The sequence below is a fragment of the Phyllostomus hastatus genome, unplaced genomic scaffold, assembly GCF_019186645.2.
Source record: "Phyllostomus hastatus isolate PE091 unplaced genomic scaffold, TTU_PhHast_1.1 phas_scaffold_78, whole genome shotgun sequence".
NCBI classification, from domain to species: domain Eukaryota; kingdom Metazoa; phylum Chordata; class Mammalia; order Chiroptera; family Phyllostomidae; genus Phyllostomus; species Phyllostomus hastatus.
The window spans coordinates 40,966,673-40,986,686 of record NW_025334041.1 but is presented as its reverse complement, the minus strand read 5'-3'; the positions used below and the strand labels follow the sequence as shown (position 1 = coordinate 40,986,686).

Sequence of the window (20,014 nt, the reverse complement as noted above, 5' to 3'; positions counted from 1 at the left end):
GATAAACTTGAGGGAAAACAATAAAATTAGTAAGCCTGTTTGTGATTCCTTAGTCAGAGATGTACATAGATTTGACTAAAAAAATGAGTTGGCATTGCAGGAATTGGTGAGACTATGTAGCTACCATTCACTCCCCACTGACCTACTCCACCACTGTGCAGTGCTTCCGGACTCATGTGCTTTTAATCCAGACCTTGTCACGACCAGCAAGGGATACAGTCCACCTGAATATCACTAATTCAGGCACTCTGCAACAGTTCTTCACACTCATCTCCCAAGATCTCTATTTTTTTCCATTTCATTGGCCTTTTCTCTTCTTTCTTAACCAGTGTAGATTCCATAATTAATCATTTTAATATATTTTTTTTAAATCTGTGATTTTTTTTTCATGGCACCCACAGCCAGGAAGGCCATGTCTACCCACATTCTCCATACTTGCCTTTAAACTTCTTAGCAGAAGGTGATCCAACAAAGTATATTCAACATAATATGTATTTGTGACCACCTCCCAAAATGGACCCTTTATACTGCTCAGCAGCCTTTCAAGGACGCTCTTGTCAACGGTTCTCCTATTAATAATTTCATACGATTAACAACCACATTCCTGCCCTGGCTGGTGTAGCTCAGTGGATTGAGCGCAGGCTGGGAACCAAAGTGTCCCAGGTTCGATTCCCAGCTAGGGTACATTACTGGGTTGCAGGCCATAACCCCCAGCAACCGCACATTGATGTTTCTCTCTCTCTCTCTCTCTCTCTCTCTCTCTCTCTCCCCACCCTCCTTCCCTCCCTAAAAATAAATAAATAAAATCTTTAAAAAAAAAAACACACATTCCTTAGAAATTGAAAACCTTAAATGACATGTATTCAACTCTAAACTACCAAACTCATAAATATATATATTCTCTAATATATCCAATAATGAGAGAAACTCTCTTATTCTGGGGCCAATCCTTCCAGCAATTCTTTGGAACTCCTCCAGTCTTCTTAGGCAACTTTTAATTTCCATCACCCCTTTTCTTTGATCTTGTAACTGGATCCTTTACATCATCATCTAAACAATCCCTTCAACTCCTACATATTTCTCTCTGTCAGAGTCACATTTTTAAAGAACAATATATACTCACCCTCATTTCCTGATTTTTTACTGTCTTCTAAATCCACTTTATTTGGGCATCCAACCTCAATTGTTCTAGTGAAACTCTTTCTGATAAGGTTCTTAATCACAGTCATGCCATACAATTCAGTGCTTATTTTTTACATCTGATATTACTTGGACTGTCAGTGGTATTATAGATGGTTGCTCACTTCTGCCTTTTCAAAATGACTTATTTTTATTCCCAGAACCAACACACTCTTGTTTTTCCCCCTACTTCTCTGGCTGTTTCTTTTTAGTACTACTTGATGGTCCCCTTTGCTCCATTTGGCCATTAAAGTTGGGAGATCCTCACATCTGAGTTATAGTCACTCTTCTCTTTTCACACTATCCTGTCCCTGTGTGATTTTCCCCACTCTTTGGGCTTCAGCTGCTCTAATAAAACAATGACACAAACATTTATATAGCCAACTTTATATTCAACTGCCTACTTGATATTTCAAATTGAAATATCAACTTTCAACAGCATCTCACATTCAACAAAACCAAACTAAGGCTCATAATCTTAACCACAAACATGGTTCTCTTCACTATTTCACATCTCAGTCCATGGCAACTATATAATTAAAGAGACCAAAAATAACAAATAATAAAAAATAAGCAACAAAATTGTCAACATCTATATCATATTTCTTTTTTCTTAGCTAAACCCACCAGTATCACTTATATTATTGTATACTTTGTGCCTAATTGTCTTGTCTTCAATGGTACCACCTGAGTATAATTACCCCTTTGCTGGCCTACTATATCAACTCTGTAATTTATCTTACCACAGACCTCCCAAATACTCCACACCATAAATTATTTATAACATACACAAGTGACAATTCTGTTCAAGCCATTTTCATCTTAAGATTGTTTTAGGCATGAGGTAAATGCAGTACTTGCCTCCCTCCCAACCACATCAAAATTACAGCTAATCTACAGAACAACTATCATTCAGAATCACCTGAAATCTGGCTGAATAGAAGTCCTACAACTAGTAAGTTAAAGAAGACACCACACTGAGATTATTAGGAGGTACAGAGATGAGGAATGGGCTGGTCCCATACCCATGTGTGGCAGATAAAAATTAGGAGATATCTTAGCTCCAGAGATTGCCTCTGAGCAGCAAGGGGTCTCAGCCTCACACCAGGCCCCCAGCCTAGGGCTCCAGTGCCAGAAAGAGAAGTCCCCATAACTTCTGGATGTAAAAACCAGAGGGGATTGAGGATGAGGGCAGCAAAGGGATTCTAGAGTCCCAGGCAATTCCTCTTAACAGGCCTACACACAGACTTACTTGGACTCACTCCCTTTGAGCTCCAGCACTGGGGCAGCAGCTTCAAACTCAGCAGAGACCGCTGGGGGGGGGGGGGGCAGGAGGCGGCACGGGAATGAAGTGCCTGGCATCAGGGCAAGAGCTGGAGGGCAGTTTTCTCACAGGAAGAAGTGCTGGCAGAGGAAATTGTTCCTTTGATGAGCCCCACCCTCACAGAGTCAGCAGCAGGGACCATATCTGAGACTCCATCAACAGGGCTCACACTGTTTGCCCCACCCAGGTGACTCCCTGAGGCTCTTCCCCTCCCAACTTTTAGGTCCATCCAAGCTGTTTTCAGTGGATTTTCCAAATGAAGGGCCTGTCTTGGCTCATGCTCCAGATTTTCCTAAAATCTCTCAAACAAGCAGTATCTGGCCTTAGCATGCCCCATAACTTTTGCTAAGTGGCCCCAGACCTGGCAATAGCAGCAGCTGGCTTTGGTTCACAGTTTGGCCTTGCCTGGGCACCTCCAAACTCAGTGCAAGTAGCAGCCATTTGCAGACTGCTTTGTAGGTCATGCTGGGTGGCTCCAGGCAACACACTGCTACGGCTGACTGTGACCTATACTATCTGGGAGGCCCCAAAGCCAATGCACCCTGTGGACAGCTTCAGACGATTTTGAGGCACCACTACCCAACCACCACCACAAGCTACATACTTAAGGGGCAGACTCAGTGGATATTAGAGCCCCATGGAAATAAGTCCTACAGGGTGTGCCTCTGCACAGCTGATCTTCCATGGTTGGTAGTTGTTGGTAAAAGTTAGTCCTTGTAGCTGATTATTGTGAAGGTAAATCCCTCCCACTGACATGCCAACAGCAATCAAGACTCAACTATAACAGGAGGGTATACTCAGCCCACACAGGGCCACACCTTAAGTGCTCAGCTTGGGTGATTGAAAAAGCAGTGCCACTGGCCCTTATTGAACACTTACTACATTAGGCTACTCTACCAAGCCTGGAAGATATAGCAACTCTACCTAATACTCATACATAGAAACAAACACATGGAAGCTGCCAAAATGAGGAGACAGAGAAACATGTCCCAAATAAAAGAACAGAACAAAACTCCAAAAAAGGAACTAAATGTGGGTCAAAAATTGGGACAAACAATTTACTAGATACAGAGTTTAAAACATTGGTTATAAAGATGCTCATCCCTGGCTGGCGTAGCTCAGTGGATTGAGTGTGGGCTGCGAACCAAAGTGTCGCAGGTTGGACTCCCAGTCAGGGTACATGCCTGGGTTGCAAGCCATGACCCCCAGCAACCACACATTGATGTTTCTCTCTCTCTCTTCCTCCTTCCCTTCCATCCCTAAAAATGAGTGAATAAAATCTTTAAAAAATTAAAAAAAAAATAAAGATGCTCAATGAACTTAGTGAGAATGTCACTAGAATAAACAAGGACCAATCAGAAATGAAGAATACACTAACTGAAATAAAGAATAATTTATAGAGGATCAACAGAATACTACATGAAGCTGAGAATCAAATCAGCAGTGTGCTAGATAAGGAAGCAGAAAACACCCAATCAGAACAGAAAAAAGAAAAAAAACACACAAAAATAAGAATAGTTAAGGAGCTTCTGGGACAACTTTAAGCATGCCAAAATTTGCATTACGGGAGTGCTAGAAGGAGAAGAAAAAGAGCAAGAAATTGGAAATGTATTTGAAAAAATAATGATGGAAAATTTCCTAACCTGCTGTAAAAAACAAACATACAAGTCTGGGAAGGACATAGAGTCCTAAACAAGATGAACCCAAAGAGGTCCACACCAAGACACATCATAATTAAAATGCAAAAGGTTAAAGACAAAAAGAGAGTCTTAAGAGCAGCAAGAGGAAAAGTGGTTAGTTGCCTACATGAGAACTCCTGTAAGACTGTCAGCTGACTTCACAACAGAAACCTTGCAGGCCAGAAGGGACAAGGAACATTCAATGTGATGAAAACAAGGCTTACAATCAAGATTACTCTACGTAACAAAGCAATAATTTATGATCAGAGGACAGACAAAAATCTTCCCAGATAAGAAAAAGCTCAAGTAGTTAATTACCATTGAACCAGTATTATGTAAAATGTTAAGGAGTCTTCTCTAAGAAGAAGAAGAAGAAAAATCCAAACAATAAAATGCCAATAAATACATATTTTTCAACAATTGAATCTAAAAAACAAAATAAACAGACAAGGTTGTCAGAAGGGAGGGGGATTTGATGGATGGATGAAAAAATTGAAGGGATTAAGAAGTACAAATTGGTTGTTACAGCATAGTCAAATATAGCATAAGGAATATAGTCAATAATATTCTAATAACTATCTATATCATCAGATGAGTGTGAGATTAACTGGGATGATCACTTACTTAGTTATATAATGTCTAATCACTAAACACCCTAAACTAATATAATAATGTATTATCAACTGTAATTGAAAAATAAAAATAATTTGAACATAAAAAAAAGATTGCTACAGATGCCTCTTCTTTGATGCAGCAGAAAGACCAGTATCTTAAAAGTAGCTAGCAAGTTCTGATATGATTTTGTTTCTGCTATCACTCTTTTAAATTAATGTGTATTTGTAGTTTGAATCAATGAGAACAAACAATAGAACCAGAAGAGAGTTGGTGATGAAGAATCAAGGGACGAAAACACAGAAAAAAAATCAGATGTTTATATATGACAGTAAAGATGTTAAAAAATAGAGGGCATGACCAACACATCACAGACTAGTCTAGGGGAAAGAATGCTGAGTAGGGGAGTCAGTTTGGTTATTTATGTGAAAGTATAGCTTACTGGTCAGAGAGGTTTGTGTATAAGTAAAGAGAAAGGAGAGGAGTCTAAAAAAAGTTATGGATTCAAAATAACAATTTAAGCAAAGAAAACATAATCTTATTTTAAATAGAAAAATGTAAATGCAAGGGAAAAGGAATGAAGACATAAAGTAGGATGATGAAGATTATTAATCAAAGAAATTTATTGATGAAAAATGCACAACTCTTCTGACAAGAGGAAAGCTACAAAGATGCATAAACAGAATAGTTTGGTAACTGATTTACTTCAAAAGTACAAGGAATGATTTGGACACCTGTGATATTCTTGGTTTTCCCTGATATTCTTGGTCAGCCAAAGGTGAGGTTATCTGCTTGAGGATTGGCAGAGTCGTGGGCTTAGACGGTATTCAGTTGTTGGAACTGATGCCATGGACACCTCTGATAAAATCAACCAGAGATATGTGGTGATAGCCCAACATGTGTTTTTGGATTGATGTTTTATTTCTTATTTTAAATCATTATTTATGTGTATTGCATTACCTTTTTCTAGGAACAGAAGACAGAGAACAAAGAGAGAGGATAAAAGAAAAGAACTATATGGTTAGGAATTGATGCAGCAAGGATTGCAGGCTCTTTGGATGGACGTTATTGAAATGCTCTAGGAAAGCTCTGAATCAGTCTTGCCAAATAATGGGAAGGTAACAGGGTATGAGGAGAGTGTGTGTTGTTCCAAATGTGAAGTAGGCCCATAAGATATTCTCTGAGAACCAATGAATTGAAATTTAACAGTCAGACAGAAGGTGGTGGGTAGTGTGTCACAGAAATAAAGCTGAATATTTAATGAGTATTCTACTCTAACCTGGTTCACTTTCAAACTGGTTTCAAACCCATAAAGAATGACATAACTTAGTAATAACACAGGATGCTAGCCGTAAGTAGTACCTCTTGTCATTACAAAACACAATGTTAGTGATGAATAAGAAGGGAAATTCTTTCCAACTAGACTCTGCTTCATGTGGTAATTTTATGCTAGGGGACCTTTTATCCTAAACTAAAAAAAAAAAAAAATAGATGTTGGATAAAACTGCATTTTATATTTACTATAAATATGTATATAAATATATTATAATAAAATCCTTTGACCTGACTACCAAAGAAAGCATTATAAAGCTTAAAATTCATAACCTTTTTCATACTGAAATTTACTCTTAACATGTCCATATATTATTACAGAGATTAATTAATGGAAATGCATCTCCTTTGAAACACATCTTTAAAAGTGAGACTAAAGTAGTTCATATTTAGTAAAGTAATTAAAATTTATTCTATGCTGGTTTTCCAAAGGAGATTATTATTTTTTGACTGACTTTCCAATTAAGTCTTGAACTGCATAGTGGGCGATTGTACATGGGAAAGTGATTTCACTTGAAATCAGTGTCCTGAAAACTGTGATGCTTTTGTTGGCCCGTGCAGTGACTGCGCAGTCTTCAGCAGTGTGGGACAGACTGCAGACGTCTGGGGCAGCGGTTTGTTTAATGAATTGATCACAGGCATGTGGTTCTAATGACAAGCTCAGTGCAGCCGTCTGTACTCTTACAAAAGCATAGCTTTACATTTCTTTAAGAATTTTAATATTTTATATTATCTTGAACCACTCAGAAACATCTCAGGATGGGTCAAATTATAATTACTCAGTTATTTTTAAGTGACTTTTTATCACCAAAAGTTATATATGTATAAATTACATATATGAAAAATTAATAATAAAGGAATATAGACAGAGTGTTCAATGATATTCATACTAAAGTAGATTAATTTTTGTTAAAGGAAAATAAGATATATCGGTAGCAAAATTTAATTTTTTTAAATTTTAATCTATAAAATTGAATTAAAACATTATTTAAGAACTGAATTTTCTAGATTTAAGTTGCACAAAGAAACCAAAGTCAGATATTTTGAAAGACTTCAGTTTTTAAAATACTTACATTAAGTAAAGCAACACATTTGATTAACAGAATGAGGAAAGGCACTTTTGGGCTAATGAATAATTAGCCAATAATTGTGAAGTGGGATAAACACAGTCTTAAACATCACAGGTGAGGTTGAACCAGCCATATAGTGACTATTCATTAGCTATATATTTAGTCTTAAAAGATACTGTTGTTCATAGAACCCCAAATCATTTTAACCAATGTAAGAATAAGGCTAAATTATCCTAGAATGAGGCTAGTAGACTGCTGTTAGTCTAAAATCAAATTTTGTTTTATTAATTACATAAAATTTTCCTTAGCAGACACTTGGCATTCTGTTTCTTACATCTCTTACAAGTGTTTTTCTCACAAAAGTTTACCAAGTTTGAAACACAAATAAGAAATTATTTAAAACAGATTGAAAAAGTGAATGTATAATACAATATTTCTATAATTTGCAGTAAATATTAGAAGCACTTTATATTCTAATTAATTATGAAACCACCTCATTTTTCTTTATTTTTTACAGTTTTCCCATTCTGAATATATATATATAGATATATAGATATATATATCTATATATATATATATAATTTAAAAGACAGTATTTTAAGTAACTTGAACACATACAAAATGTAATATATTCTCTGTTTACAGGGCTTGAAACTATTTTATGACTATTGATGATATTTCTAAATTTTTACTCTAATGCAGTTTTAAGTAATCGCTGAAACTAACCAAAACTAAGAATGAAAAAAAACATTACACTTACCTCTGACCTCCTCCCTCTGTTCAAATAAGTACAGACCGGGCTGAAGGCACCACTCCCACAAACATACAGGTGAGTGCGGTTGAAAGCCTGAATGACACGGACGAAGTTCCCACAGCCATGCTAAAAGAATAGGTAAATGTGCAGTTAGTAACCCGATGATCTTATTGCTGTTTCTAAGTACTCCTGTGAAACTTTGCTACAAGTTTTTCTTTCTGCTTCTACCTTTTTGTTGTTAGGAGAAAATAAGAGGACAGCCTGGTTTTTACCGTTACTTCATTTCAGGCAGAAGGGAGTCCAACTTAGATAATGAGTAAAATAGCATGACTCTCTCCTATTTCATTCTATATGCTGTGTACATTTCTACATTCTGAAACTTTCTGAACTTAACCTTTACCTTAGATTACATACATCAAACTGTTTCTTCAAATTTTTTTCAAAACTTTATATGAACACATACACACACCTACACACTTTATATGAGTATAAACATGTACGAGTATTTATTAAGTGAAACTGTCTTTATGCAAGGCCCCTAATACCACTAGTACACAACGGCAAACACTATTGGCCTTTACAATTGCTGAATAGCACAAACCTTAAAGAACATGCCAGCAATGTTGCCTTCCATGAAAAATGATGCAATTATTAGTCTTTGTCCATGATCCCCCAAAATACTTTCTTCTCCTCTAAAATCTCCTTTCTCACCTGCTCCCAGTACAATCATTGAGAATTGTCATTCACTCACGCAGCATAATGAAAAATCACTATTGTAATCATAAGCTGAATACAACCTTGCAGAAGTACATGCGCTAGGCCATCACCAAATGCAGACTTCTGTGACTGAAATAACCACTGCATTTTCTACATTTACTAGGTTCTCTAACCTTTGCTGACTACAAATTAATTGAGCCTGAGATTGAATGTTGTTCCCTTCACAAAGTCATCTTTCTTTCAAAGAACACTATTAAAAATAATGTAACAAATCAAAGACAAAATTTTTAATAAAAAATATATCAAAAGATAGTGGTTTTCCCAGGGGTGGTCAGAGACTATACATGTTTTTTTTCTTCTATATATCATATATTTTTACTAATATTTTATAAGGTACATTATTATTTATATTATTAGAGAAGTAAAAATATAAATTTTGCTAAAATAGAAGTTATAAAGTCAATTATTATTTTATATTTTCCCATTATTTTTCCTTTTATGTTCACTATTACTTCACAGTAAATATGTGCTTATTTTCATATATAGTAATTTTATACATATGTTTTTATTATCAAATATTAAATCATTAACTATGCTGTCAACAAAATTAAGTCTTGCAGACCAGACTATACACTTTATTTTTATTTTAAGACATTAAGGATTTTTGTTAAATATATAGTGTCACTGTATCCAGACACCTGTTTATAAAGGTTCTTGTAAATTGACTATATAACTGCAGGTGATAATGTGTTTCTCTGGGGAAAAATCATAGATGAAGTATGATGTGTATATAATATGTCTATGTTAAAGGTATCTGTGAGCAATGAGACTTGTGTTTATTTTTTCACATTCAAGTTTAGTCATTCTGGGATTGTGTATATACTTTTTTTTCATAAGATATGAATTCAGCCCAACTCTATCAATAATAGGTTATGCCTGTCTCCTCTTGAGTTTTACAGACCATTTACTGTCATGAATTACTGGTACTGGTTTTAAAAAAAAAGAAAGAAAAAGGAAAAGAAGTCACTAGAATCTCTTTTATATTTCAAACACAGTTTATAATTATTTTATATATGTTATATCTATATATTATATATCCTTATTATGGCTAATATTTGTTGAGGATTTATTATGTGCTAGACATTGAAATAGTAATTTTATACATTTAACTTCTTTTACTTCTCAGGAGGTTGATTCTTTACTTTTATATCTCACATTTATTTAGCATTATATAGGCACTTAACATTCACTCAGCTTTTTTTATAAATCAACCCCTTTTAGAAAAATAAAGCTTAGAGCTTTTTTAGTTAATTTGCCTGAGGCCATACAGCTAGAAAAGAGTAATGCAGATTTTCAAGCACAGATGTGTCTAACCCATCTTGCAGTGTTAACCATTTTATAATGTGTCATTGTGTTAGGAGCGCGTAGTTATTAGAGGGGAGTTTTTATAACTGCTATGTTTACAGAGTGCTTCCTTTGATGTTAATTGTTTTTGATCTTCACAACAATGTTCCAATTAAAGTATTAGTCCCAATTTAGTGATGAGGAAATTGAATTTCAAAGAGATTAAATGAAATGTGCTAGGTTTTATAAGTAACTGAGCTGGGTCTTGACCCATGGCCACCCTGTACCATCCAGCTTTTCCACAGGAAGGGGCTGATTAGCCATGAGACAGATTCCCATGCCATCTAATGATGCTCAGTGTACCCCTCCAAACTTCCCCACAGAGAAAAACACAAAAGAAAAACACATCAGTTGAGTTAATTATTGAAAAGCACATTCTAGGTTCTTTCCATTTCCATTATATAGCCTTAGTTTCTGTCCACATTCTTTCTGATCTAGACCATTGCAATTCTACCAATTTCATTCAGCAAATATTTATGAACCCAGTGCAAGCACTGCACATGAGCTAGCAACACTGCAATGAGTAGATTCAATTCCTACTTTCAGAGAAAGGAAGGCATCATATATCAGGCTGTGGTAGATGCTATAATAGGGTAGTATTTTTCAAAATGTGCTATAGAAGGAAAGAAGAGAATGAGCAACAGTGAACTGAGTTTAAAGGTTTGAAAAGGGTATCACTGGAGCTGGCACTTGTAGAATGAGCTAGAGATTTTGACAGGCAAAAGCACGTGGACAAATTATTCTGACAGAAAACAGAGCATGAAGTAAAGAATGGAAGCACGGCATGCAGGGTTTACTTAGGGAATAGTGCCTAGAGCAGATAGAGGATTATCATCTGCTGGAACAAATGAGGCAATTAGCCTTGGTCTGTCATGCTGTAGTCCTCAGATGGGCATAAAGAATGGATTTAAGTATACAAATTCAGAGCCATTGAAAATGTGGATTTATCTTTTACTACCTGTTTGAACTTGAGACATTTAATTTCTCTGTGCTTCATCTTTTTATCTGTGAATGGTGATGATAATATTTGTTGTGAGCAATACAGGGTAGGGCAAAAGTAGGTTTACAGTTGCTGGTATGGAAGATAATACAATGATTAATAAATGATAATGCAAGAATAAACTGCTTTGCATACTCACAACTGTAAACCTACTTTAAGGCACTTGGAATAGTGTCTGGCACATAAAACAATAGATATTGGGTTAGATATTAGATTCTTTCATATGCATTTTCAGTTTCAATTGCCAGTATAAACCTGTGAAGTGAACAGGGCATGTGACCTGCACAGAATGTAGCAGGGGCCCTGACCAGAGCAGACAGCCACAAAAGGTTTGGGGAACGAGGCTGCAGTGAAATTCAGCACCATGGATGTTTCTGTTCATTGTGTGACTCTATTTTGAATGTATTTCCTGGTATAATGCTAAATGTAAAAATCAAGATGCTAACATTATGCAGAATATTTTGTTTAATACTATGTATGTCATATAATAAAGTGCTAGAATAACATAGCCCCAATTTTTAAGTTACTATATTTGATAGTGTAATTTACTTTATTTACCTGACAGTATTACTGCATTTACTGTGTGCTATGTATTGTTCTAAGCTCTCTGCAAATATTAACTCATTAATACTCTTAACAACCCAATGATGCTAGTCATATACTATGAATATGCCCATTACACAGAGAAGAAGACTAAAGGACAGGGAGGTTAAGTCTCCAGGGTCAAAGAGCTAATACGAGATTACTTTCTGTTTTTTTTTATATGCTTTTCTGGGCCTTGAAAGATGTCTATATTGAAGAATAATTATTTATATAATTAAAAATACATGTTTTAAAAATATATCCTGGAGCACAGATGAATAGGACTTTAAAAATATTATCTCTTCATGGTCCACACTATGCAATAGTGTGTGTAAGTGTGTTACTAAAGAAATGTATTTTCCAGTAGTTTATGATCCTCTGGTCACAGAAATAGGGAAACAAATACTCTACAATTAATAATCAAGTTTGACATTGTGTGCATGTAATGTGTAGATGTCTAATTATATGGAATCCTGCTTAATTTTCAAGGAACTTTTTCAGTATTTACTTAGCAAATTATTTTGTCCTATCTCAATGGGTATGTTTGACAGAATGTGCTATTGTTTAGCTCAATTTATTTAGAATGAGTAAAATATTAACATTTAGAAATAAATGGAGCATGTAAGAATGCGCATACATAGGGCAGAAAGGGAAATGGGAGATAGGTTACACTTTTCTTAGCTGAGGCAAAAAAAAATTAGCTATTTTCCCACCATGATCATTTATTTTCTTTAGAAACATTAGAACATTTAGAACATTGTAGCATTATAATATATTATTACCTGCGGTAGAATTTTAAATTATAATGAATTAGTTTTAATAACTTTAAATTTTGATATAAGCAAAAAACCTCAAGGAATAAGGAATATTTGATTATGGGTTTTATTGTTCCTTTTAATTACTACAGCAATATGAATTTTAATTGTCATTAGTTTTGCTTTGATATAATACTTAAAAGCAAAATGTTTCATTTAATCAAAATGTACTTTTAAAGTATGTGCAACACAACTTACAATAAACATTGTTAATGTAAGGGCATTAATAAACTCATTATTCCTTGTGTAGATCCACCAACTTCTAACAATCACATGGAAGATTCCCATGCTTGCTTGCTTCCATCTCTATGTTTCCAGATCTTGTTTAAATGTTATGGAGTAGCCAGATCCAGATCTGGGCACTGTGGATAATGACATTTACTACAAAGTGTTTTCAACCACAAGAGGAGGGTTAAAGATAAAAACGCAGTGAAGAAAAGTGCGCACATGTTTCAGGCATGCACATTGTGGGGGCAGCTGGCCCAGGCCTACATGGGGAGAGAAGACTCTCCGGAGATGTGACATCTGCACTGTTTCTGGAAAGGGAGAGTAGATGATCCCCAGCTGAAATGATGAGAAGATAACTACACATGAATAGAATTGCATGTAACATGTCCCAAGGCTGAAAAAGGGAAAAGATCAATATCATCGAAATAAAATAAGAGGACAGATTTACATAAGACAACATAGTTGCCACTGTAGCTGTCCAGTCTTTAATAAACATCCCAGCTTCAGTATGTTTTTTCTTCATCTTGTATATGTGTCCTTAGCATTTACCGTACTCTTCCCAGTGAGGTGGCATGTTTTATCAGCTAAAGGTGCAGGATCTACAGGATCTAGAGCCACATGTGCCTGAGTCAAACAGTGGCTTCCCACTTGCTAGTAGTGTACCTTCTGGTAAGCTCTTCACTCACTTTATCTTGAAAATGTAGATGATGACAATACTGTCCATCTTAAGGCTATTATTGTTTGATAATTATTGCATGTATATCTCATCAGATCTAGTATGTTGTAAAGACTCTTCAAAGTAGGACTCCATACTTATGCAACTCTGGTTTCTTCACAATAATGAATTTGTGCCAATTAAATATTCAATTTCCACATTTAAAAAGATGAAATATGAAGCAAGTAGATGATATTTATTCCAACAAAGTTTAAAAATCTTTAATATTTGGTTTTATCAGAAAACTATACAACACTGAAGAAAGAAATTAAGGAAGACACAAACAAATGGAAGCATATACCCTGTTCATGGACTGGAAGAATGAACATTATCAAAATGTCTATACTACCCAAAGCAATTTATAGACTCAATGCAATCCCTATTAAAATACCAATAACATATTTCACAAATATAGAACATTTCAAAAATTTATATGGAACAACGAATGACCTCAAAGTGCTGCACCAATTTTGAGAAAGAAGACCAAAATAGGAGGGATCACAATGCCTAACATCAAATTATATTACAATGCCACAGTAATCAAAACAGTCTGGTACTAGCAAAAGAACAGACACATAGATCAATGCAAGAGAATAGACAGCCCAGAAATAAATCCATGCCTGTGTGGTTAATTAATATTTGACAAAGGGGTCAGAAGCATAAAATGGAGTAAAAGTAGCCTCTTCAACATATGGTGTTGGGAGGTCTGGACAGCTGTATACAAAAAAAAATGAAACTTGACCACCAATCTACACTATACGCAAAAATAAACTCAAGATGGACAAAAGACTTAAATATAAGTCATGACACCATAAAAGTCCTAGACAAGAACATAGGCAGGAAAATCTCAGATATTCACACACCAATATTTTCACTAACATGTCCCCTAGAGCAAGGGACATAAAGGAAAGAATGAACAAAAGGGACTTCATCAAAATAAAAAGCTTCTGCACAGCTAAAGAAAATATTAGCAAAATCAAAACGGAACCAATCATATGGGAAAATGGATTTGTCAATGATGCTCAGTCAAGGATTTGATCTCAAAAATAAATAAAGAACTCACATGACTTCACTCTAGGAAGACAAACAACCCAATTAAATAGTCAAAGGACCTGAACAGACCCTTCTTCAAGGAGAACATACAAAGGGCCCACAGACATATGGAAGAATGCTCAGCATCACTAGCCATTAGAGAGATGCAAATTAAAACCATAATGAGACATACGTCATACCAGTCAGAATGGCCATCATAAAAAAATCAACAAACACATGCTAGTGAGGTTGTGGAGAAAAGGGAACCCTAGTGTACTGTTGGTGGGAATGCAGACTGGTGCAGCCACTGTGGAAAACAATACGGAATATCCTCAGAAAACTAAAAATGGAACTGCCTTTTGACCCAGCAATCCTACTGCTGGGATTATATCATAAGAATCCTAAAACACCAATTCAAAGAACCTATACACTTCAATGTTCATAGCAGCACAATTTACAGTAGCCAAGTGTTGGAAGCAACTTAAGAGTCTATCAGTAAGTGAGTGGATCAAAAAATTATGGTACATTCACACAATGGAATACCATACAGCAGAAAGAAAGAAGAATCTCCCATCTTTCGTGACAGCATGGATGGAGCTGGAGAGCTTTATGCTAAGTGAAATAAGCCAGGCAGTGAAAGACAAATACCAAATGATCTCACCTATAAGTGGAACCTAATCAACAAAACAAACAAGCCAGCAAAATATAACCAGAGACATTGAAACAAAGAACAAACTGAGAGTAATCAGAGGGGAAGGGAGAGGGGGATAGTGGGAAAAAGATGGGGAACAGTCATCAAGGAACATATAAAGGACACACAGACAAAGCCAAAGGTGGGTTGGGTTGAGGGTGGGAGGTGGATGGGGCAGGGAGGATTGTTAGGGGGACAATGGAGATAACTGTACTGAACTTGAACAACAATAAAATAAAGAAAAAAAGAAAAAAAATGTATACAATATACAAAAAAGTATTTTTTAAAGAAAATTTTAAAAAGTTTAATAAAAATGATTGTTTTGCAATATTCTAAAGGTTTATTTACCATCATTTTTCTACACTGTCCCTTTTTCTAAGGCCTGATTAAAGGACACTTCTCTATAGGTATCTTACATGTATGAAGTGAGACAGATTCATCACCAATTCTCATCTCTTCCATAGACAAAACATTTATTTGAGTTAGTTTACTTGTTATTTCCCAGGACACAACAACTTCGGCTGTAATAGAGCAGAACCCTCCACCAATTACTTATCTTATGTATATGAACTAGCTGTACAGAAGAATTTAAAGATATCCATGAATGATATTACAGTGTGATGAAACTATGGGAAAACAAAAGCGTGTATTGAAGATTTTATTTAATGACTTTTAATTATAAGAAAGCAAATGACAGAACATTTCTATTTTGCCAGAGTGAGAAAGAAATCTGAAGACTTGGCTAAGATTCTTTAGAAAATCAACAGAAAGTTTTGAAACAAGGATGTGCAAAGGTATCCAAATCTTACATATTCTGACTGTATGAATGAGAAATAAAAATCGTTTTGAACAAAGGGCAATTAAATCCAGTAATTATGCCCACAGGATATTATTGTGGTAAAAAGCAAGTCATGATCAGATCCACATCAGTGGGAAAAATCTCTGCATTAGAGAATAAAAGAAAGTAGTTTAACTCATGCACAATTATTGAAATAATAGCCTCAGGGTACAAAAAACAAGCATACTTCACAGAATTATATTTTATTCAACTATTGCCCCTCTAGAAGGCAATAGTAATATTCTCTCAAATGTTGCTTCCACATTTTTCTGTATTTCTCCCTCCAGATAGTGGTCCAAAAGATCCTGTGGGTGGCAAATATGCTGCAAGCTCTATTTGCCCATTTTTAAATTTCTCTTACAAGGTGAATTATGAACCTGAAAAAGTGTGACCCGTTGCTGAGTCACTCCTGGTGAGTTCTCTCGCCAAAAACACCCTCCAGCGAGACCTGTAGATTCAACACTCCAGAGACTTCCATGGCCCTGCACGGAGACTGACCTTTTCAGAACCTTAAAATTGAGACTATTAAGAGTCTATGAAAATAAAAGTTTCATTTCCACACTTTCTCCTTCCACAAGGATTGATCTTTTCTTTGTTTGAACCAACCTGATGAATCTCTGAAACACTACCAAGGCTCAGCACACAGTCTTCTCTTCTGAAATCACAATTTCTTACCTCTGCACTTATAATGGTAAGTATTTAGTTAACACTAGATCTAGGCTGTCCTGACCTCAGTTCTGATTGTATATCTGTGTGTTTGCACATTTACAGGTTTTGTTACCCAGTCACCATATGACTCTCATACCTGCATTAGCAACTATCCCCATGCTTACTTTATTAATGCTGACTTCTCCAACAAGATAATAAAGCTGATGAGAGTCAAAAACATCTATATTGGCACAAAATTGTATCTCTAGCAATTAGTCCTATGCCAGATACACAATAAATGCTCAATTAATATTGAATGAATGATTGAAAGAATGAAGAAACTTCTTTAGCAAATTATATGAGTTATTTTGATACTTGAATTCATCATGATATTTTTCATGATTTTAGATAAGGTGAAATGACATATTCTTCATTATAAACATTAAATGACTTGTGCACATTAAGGATCTGCCCCATCTAATTGTACCTGAACAATAATTAAAAGAAAATAAAAAAAAGATCTGCCACATGTGTTTCTTTTGTAATACTCAAGAGTACTCTGCCAGTTTCAGCAAGTCATTAGAAGAAATCAGTATAGATGTATTCCTTGACTCTATATGAAATCCTACCTAAAGGAACACAATTTGTACAAGTGCTATAGACTGAAAATTTATTGATATTTTACCTTCTTTAATTTTTGTTTCTATGGTTAGTTTTAACTAACAAAGATATCAGTCATCACTGTGATTTATGTCTCTGAAAGGTGCTTGCTAGCCATAACCTTTTTGTGGAGAATCTTTCTTTGGAAAAGCCCACATGGTATCTGGGAGTTGATCCAGATTCTCGCATTATCATTATTTCAGCAGCCTGCTGAGAATTCCACAGGTTGGATCCACTTGGAACAGGGATTATTACTGAAATCCATCATGAAAAGTGTCAGGGTACAATAACGAAAGCAAGTCAGGAAATTTTTACCCAGCCAGGCATTCCTAAATCACAGTGTTTAAGAGTTCCACTCCTTTTGTATTTACATTTTTACCATGTGTCTAGCAGAGGATTTGAAACACCAACACCCGTTGTCTCACTCTTGGCTGCACTCAAGGTACATGGATTTGAAGACCAAATATTTAAGTTTGGGTTTTTTTTTTTCTTTTTTAAATCACTCACTGTGGGATCTTTGCCAGCCATTTTGCACTCTTCAACTTTGATTGTAGATGCTGGCCAGAAAACCTGCTCGGAAAGGAAAATAAGGATTGTATAAATCTCACAGTGCATATGACAACTCAATGTTCTTCATTTACATTATGGTAACAGATTTCTTTAAGGTATTTCAATATTTATTTTTTAATATTCTATATTTTTATTTTATAAACTTAAATTAATATTTTATTATTTTATTCTCAAACTTCTGATTTTATTCCTTCCATCAATTTTTCTTTTAACAAAAGCCTTTCAATGTGTGCCATTTACTAATAGATCAATATTTTATAAAGTGAGATCATTATTGATGTGCACAATGTCATGTATATTTCCCCTTTTTTGATTTATAGTACACTTCTCTCAACTGCTTATATCACAAGAAATTTACATTTAAATTGCAATCTCAGTTTAATATTATTTTGAGCAAAACATACAACCAGGCTGGTAGATTTACTTAGAATGGGCTCCTAGGTACATCAACAGTTAAAATAACTGGGATAACATCCAAGAGATTCCTGCTCTGAAATACCGTATTAGCATTCCGAGTCACTATAGCCTTGGGTCAGGTCTGGTGGTGATGATTATTTTTTTTAATTATCCATTGTCCATTCTTAAAATAACAAGTTCAGAAATCTCCTTGTTGTAATAAATTTATAATTAATCTATTTTCATTTCTTTACACCAGTGAAGCTCAATTTATTTCCTTGTTGTAAAAGAGAATGATAAATATGGGCCACACTTGTTTGAAGAACAGTGCATTTAATAACTGTGTTCCTTCCAAGGCCTTCTTGGATTACATCAGGTGACAAGGAAGGTCTTCATTTAATCTGATCATTTTTTCATGCTATACTCTATACTTCTTTTTTTTTCTTCTAATATTCATATATGCAAGAAGTGTTTTCTCATTGAACTTTGGGTTTTACATTGTTAAAACCTATGAAACTACACAAAGAGAATTGAACTGATTATATTTTCAGTCCATTAAATAAGTACCAACCTCTAATTATTTATTAGCATGCAGCTAGTATTTTCTATTGTTCTAATGAAATATATAATTTTTTCATTGTATTTGAAAGTTGTAAAGAAAATAAGCATGTAGGGAGGTCAACATTGCCCTCTTGAAAATACTAAACTTACACTCAAAGCTTCTTGACTTATATTGTTAATATTCAAGGAAAGAATGTGATCTTTGCTGCCCACATATATCCGGTCCTGATCTTCATCCATTAATAATATCCTATAGTCTAAAGGGTGGTGGGAGAGGCTGAAGTATTCAGACGTCTTGGTTTCTCGAAGCTCTGAAATAGTGAACAACACAGTGAAAGTAAAGCCCTGTATCTTGGTTCTGTGATTCTATTATTTTAATAAGATTTATCTTACAGAAAAACTTGCCAAAAAAGTAAAGGTGCATATTCTTCCTAAAATAATAAATTAATTTTAAAATAGAGGTGTGTCAGTGGATATTTTTATTTAATGCTTCTGAAGTAGAACATAAATCAATAAATTCAATGTTAAAGTTTATGGTGATGATATTTGATTACAAAATTATTCACATTTTGCAAGAATCTCAATTCAGTTTTATTTTTGGCTGTCATCAACTCAAGACTAGTGAAAACAGATTAACCAAAACAACAACAACAACAACAACAACAACAACAGCAACAACACACAGTAAGATAGCAGATTGAACAATAAAAAAGTCCAGTGAACAAACAAACAATGGCACTGTGAATATCTTCCATGTCTGTCCTAATGTTTTATTGTTGGACTCACTACATCATTTTAGGATTATTATCTACTCTAAATATTTACCTTACTTCTTCAACATAATTCTTGCCAGTTTAACATATTTTTCTATAAATTACTTGAAAAGAAACCTATTTTTTCCCATTAGACCTCATTCAGAAGGCAATGCCATTTAAACATTTATGCATAGATTACAAGGAAAAATAATGAACTGTCAGTTGTTCTGAGTTTTTGGATTTCAATTTGTCAGTGATCATTGACTCATGTTCTTTTAACTTCTTTTACATAAAATATATGCCTGTATACCTGAACTTTGAAGATAATGAATACACTATGACAATACAGAAATCAGTAACAGTTATAGCAGATTCAATTTTCTTCCCAGTCTTTTTAAGGGTTTTGTACAACTTAAGACTTTTCCATCCAAATAGTTCAGGTTTTCTTTGTT

General features: G+C 34.8%; 1 protein-coding gene across 1 annotated transcript in view; it reads right to left on the bottom strand.

The window, feature by feature from the left end:
* SEMA3C (semaphorin 3C) overlaps positions 1 to 20,014 on the bottom strand; it is a 172,734-nt gene that overhangs the window by 71,535 nt on the left and 81,185 nt on the right. Inside the window, exons 3-5 of the mRNA XM_045828281.1 lie at positions 18,958 to 19,118; positions 17,788 to 17,850; positions 7,957 to 8,076 (exon numbers count right to left, since the gene is read on the bottom strand). Coding sequence (XP_045684237.1) covers positions 7,957 to 8,076; positions 17,788 to 17,850; positions 18,958 to 19,118 — 344 coding nt within the window. The remainder of the gene's footprint in view (positions 1 to 7,956; positions 8,077 to 17,787; positions 17,851 to 18,957; positions 19,119 to 20,014) is intronic.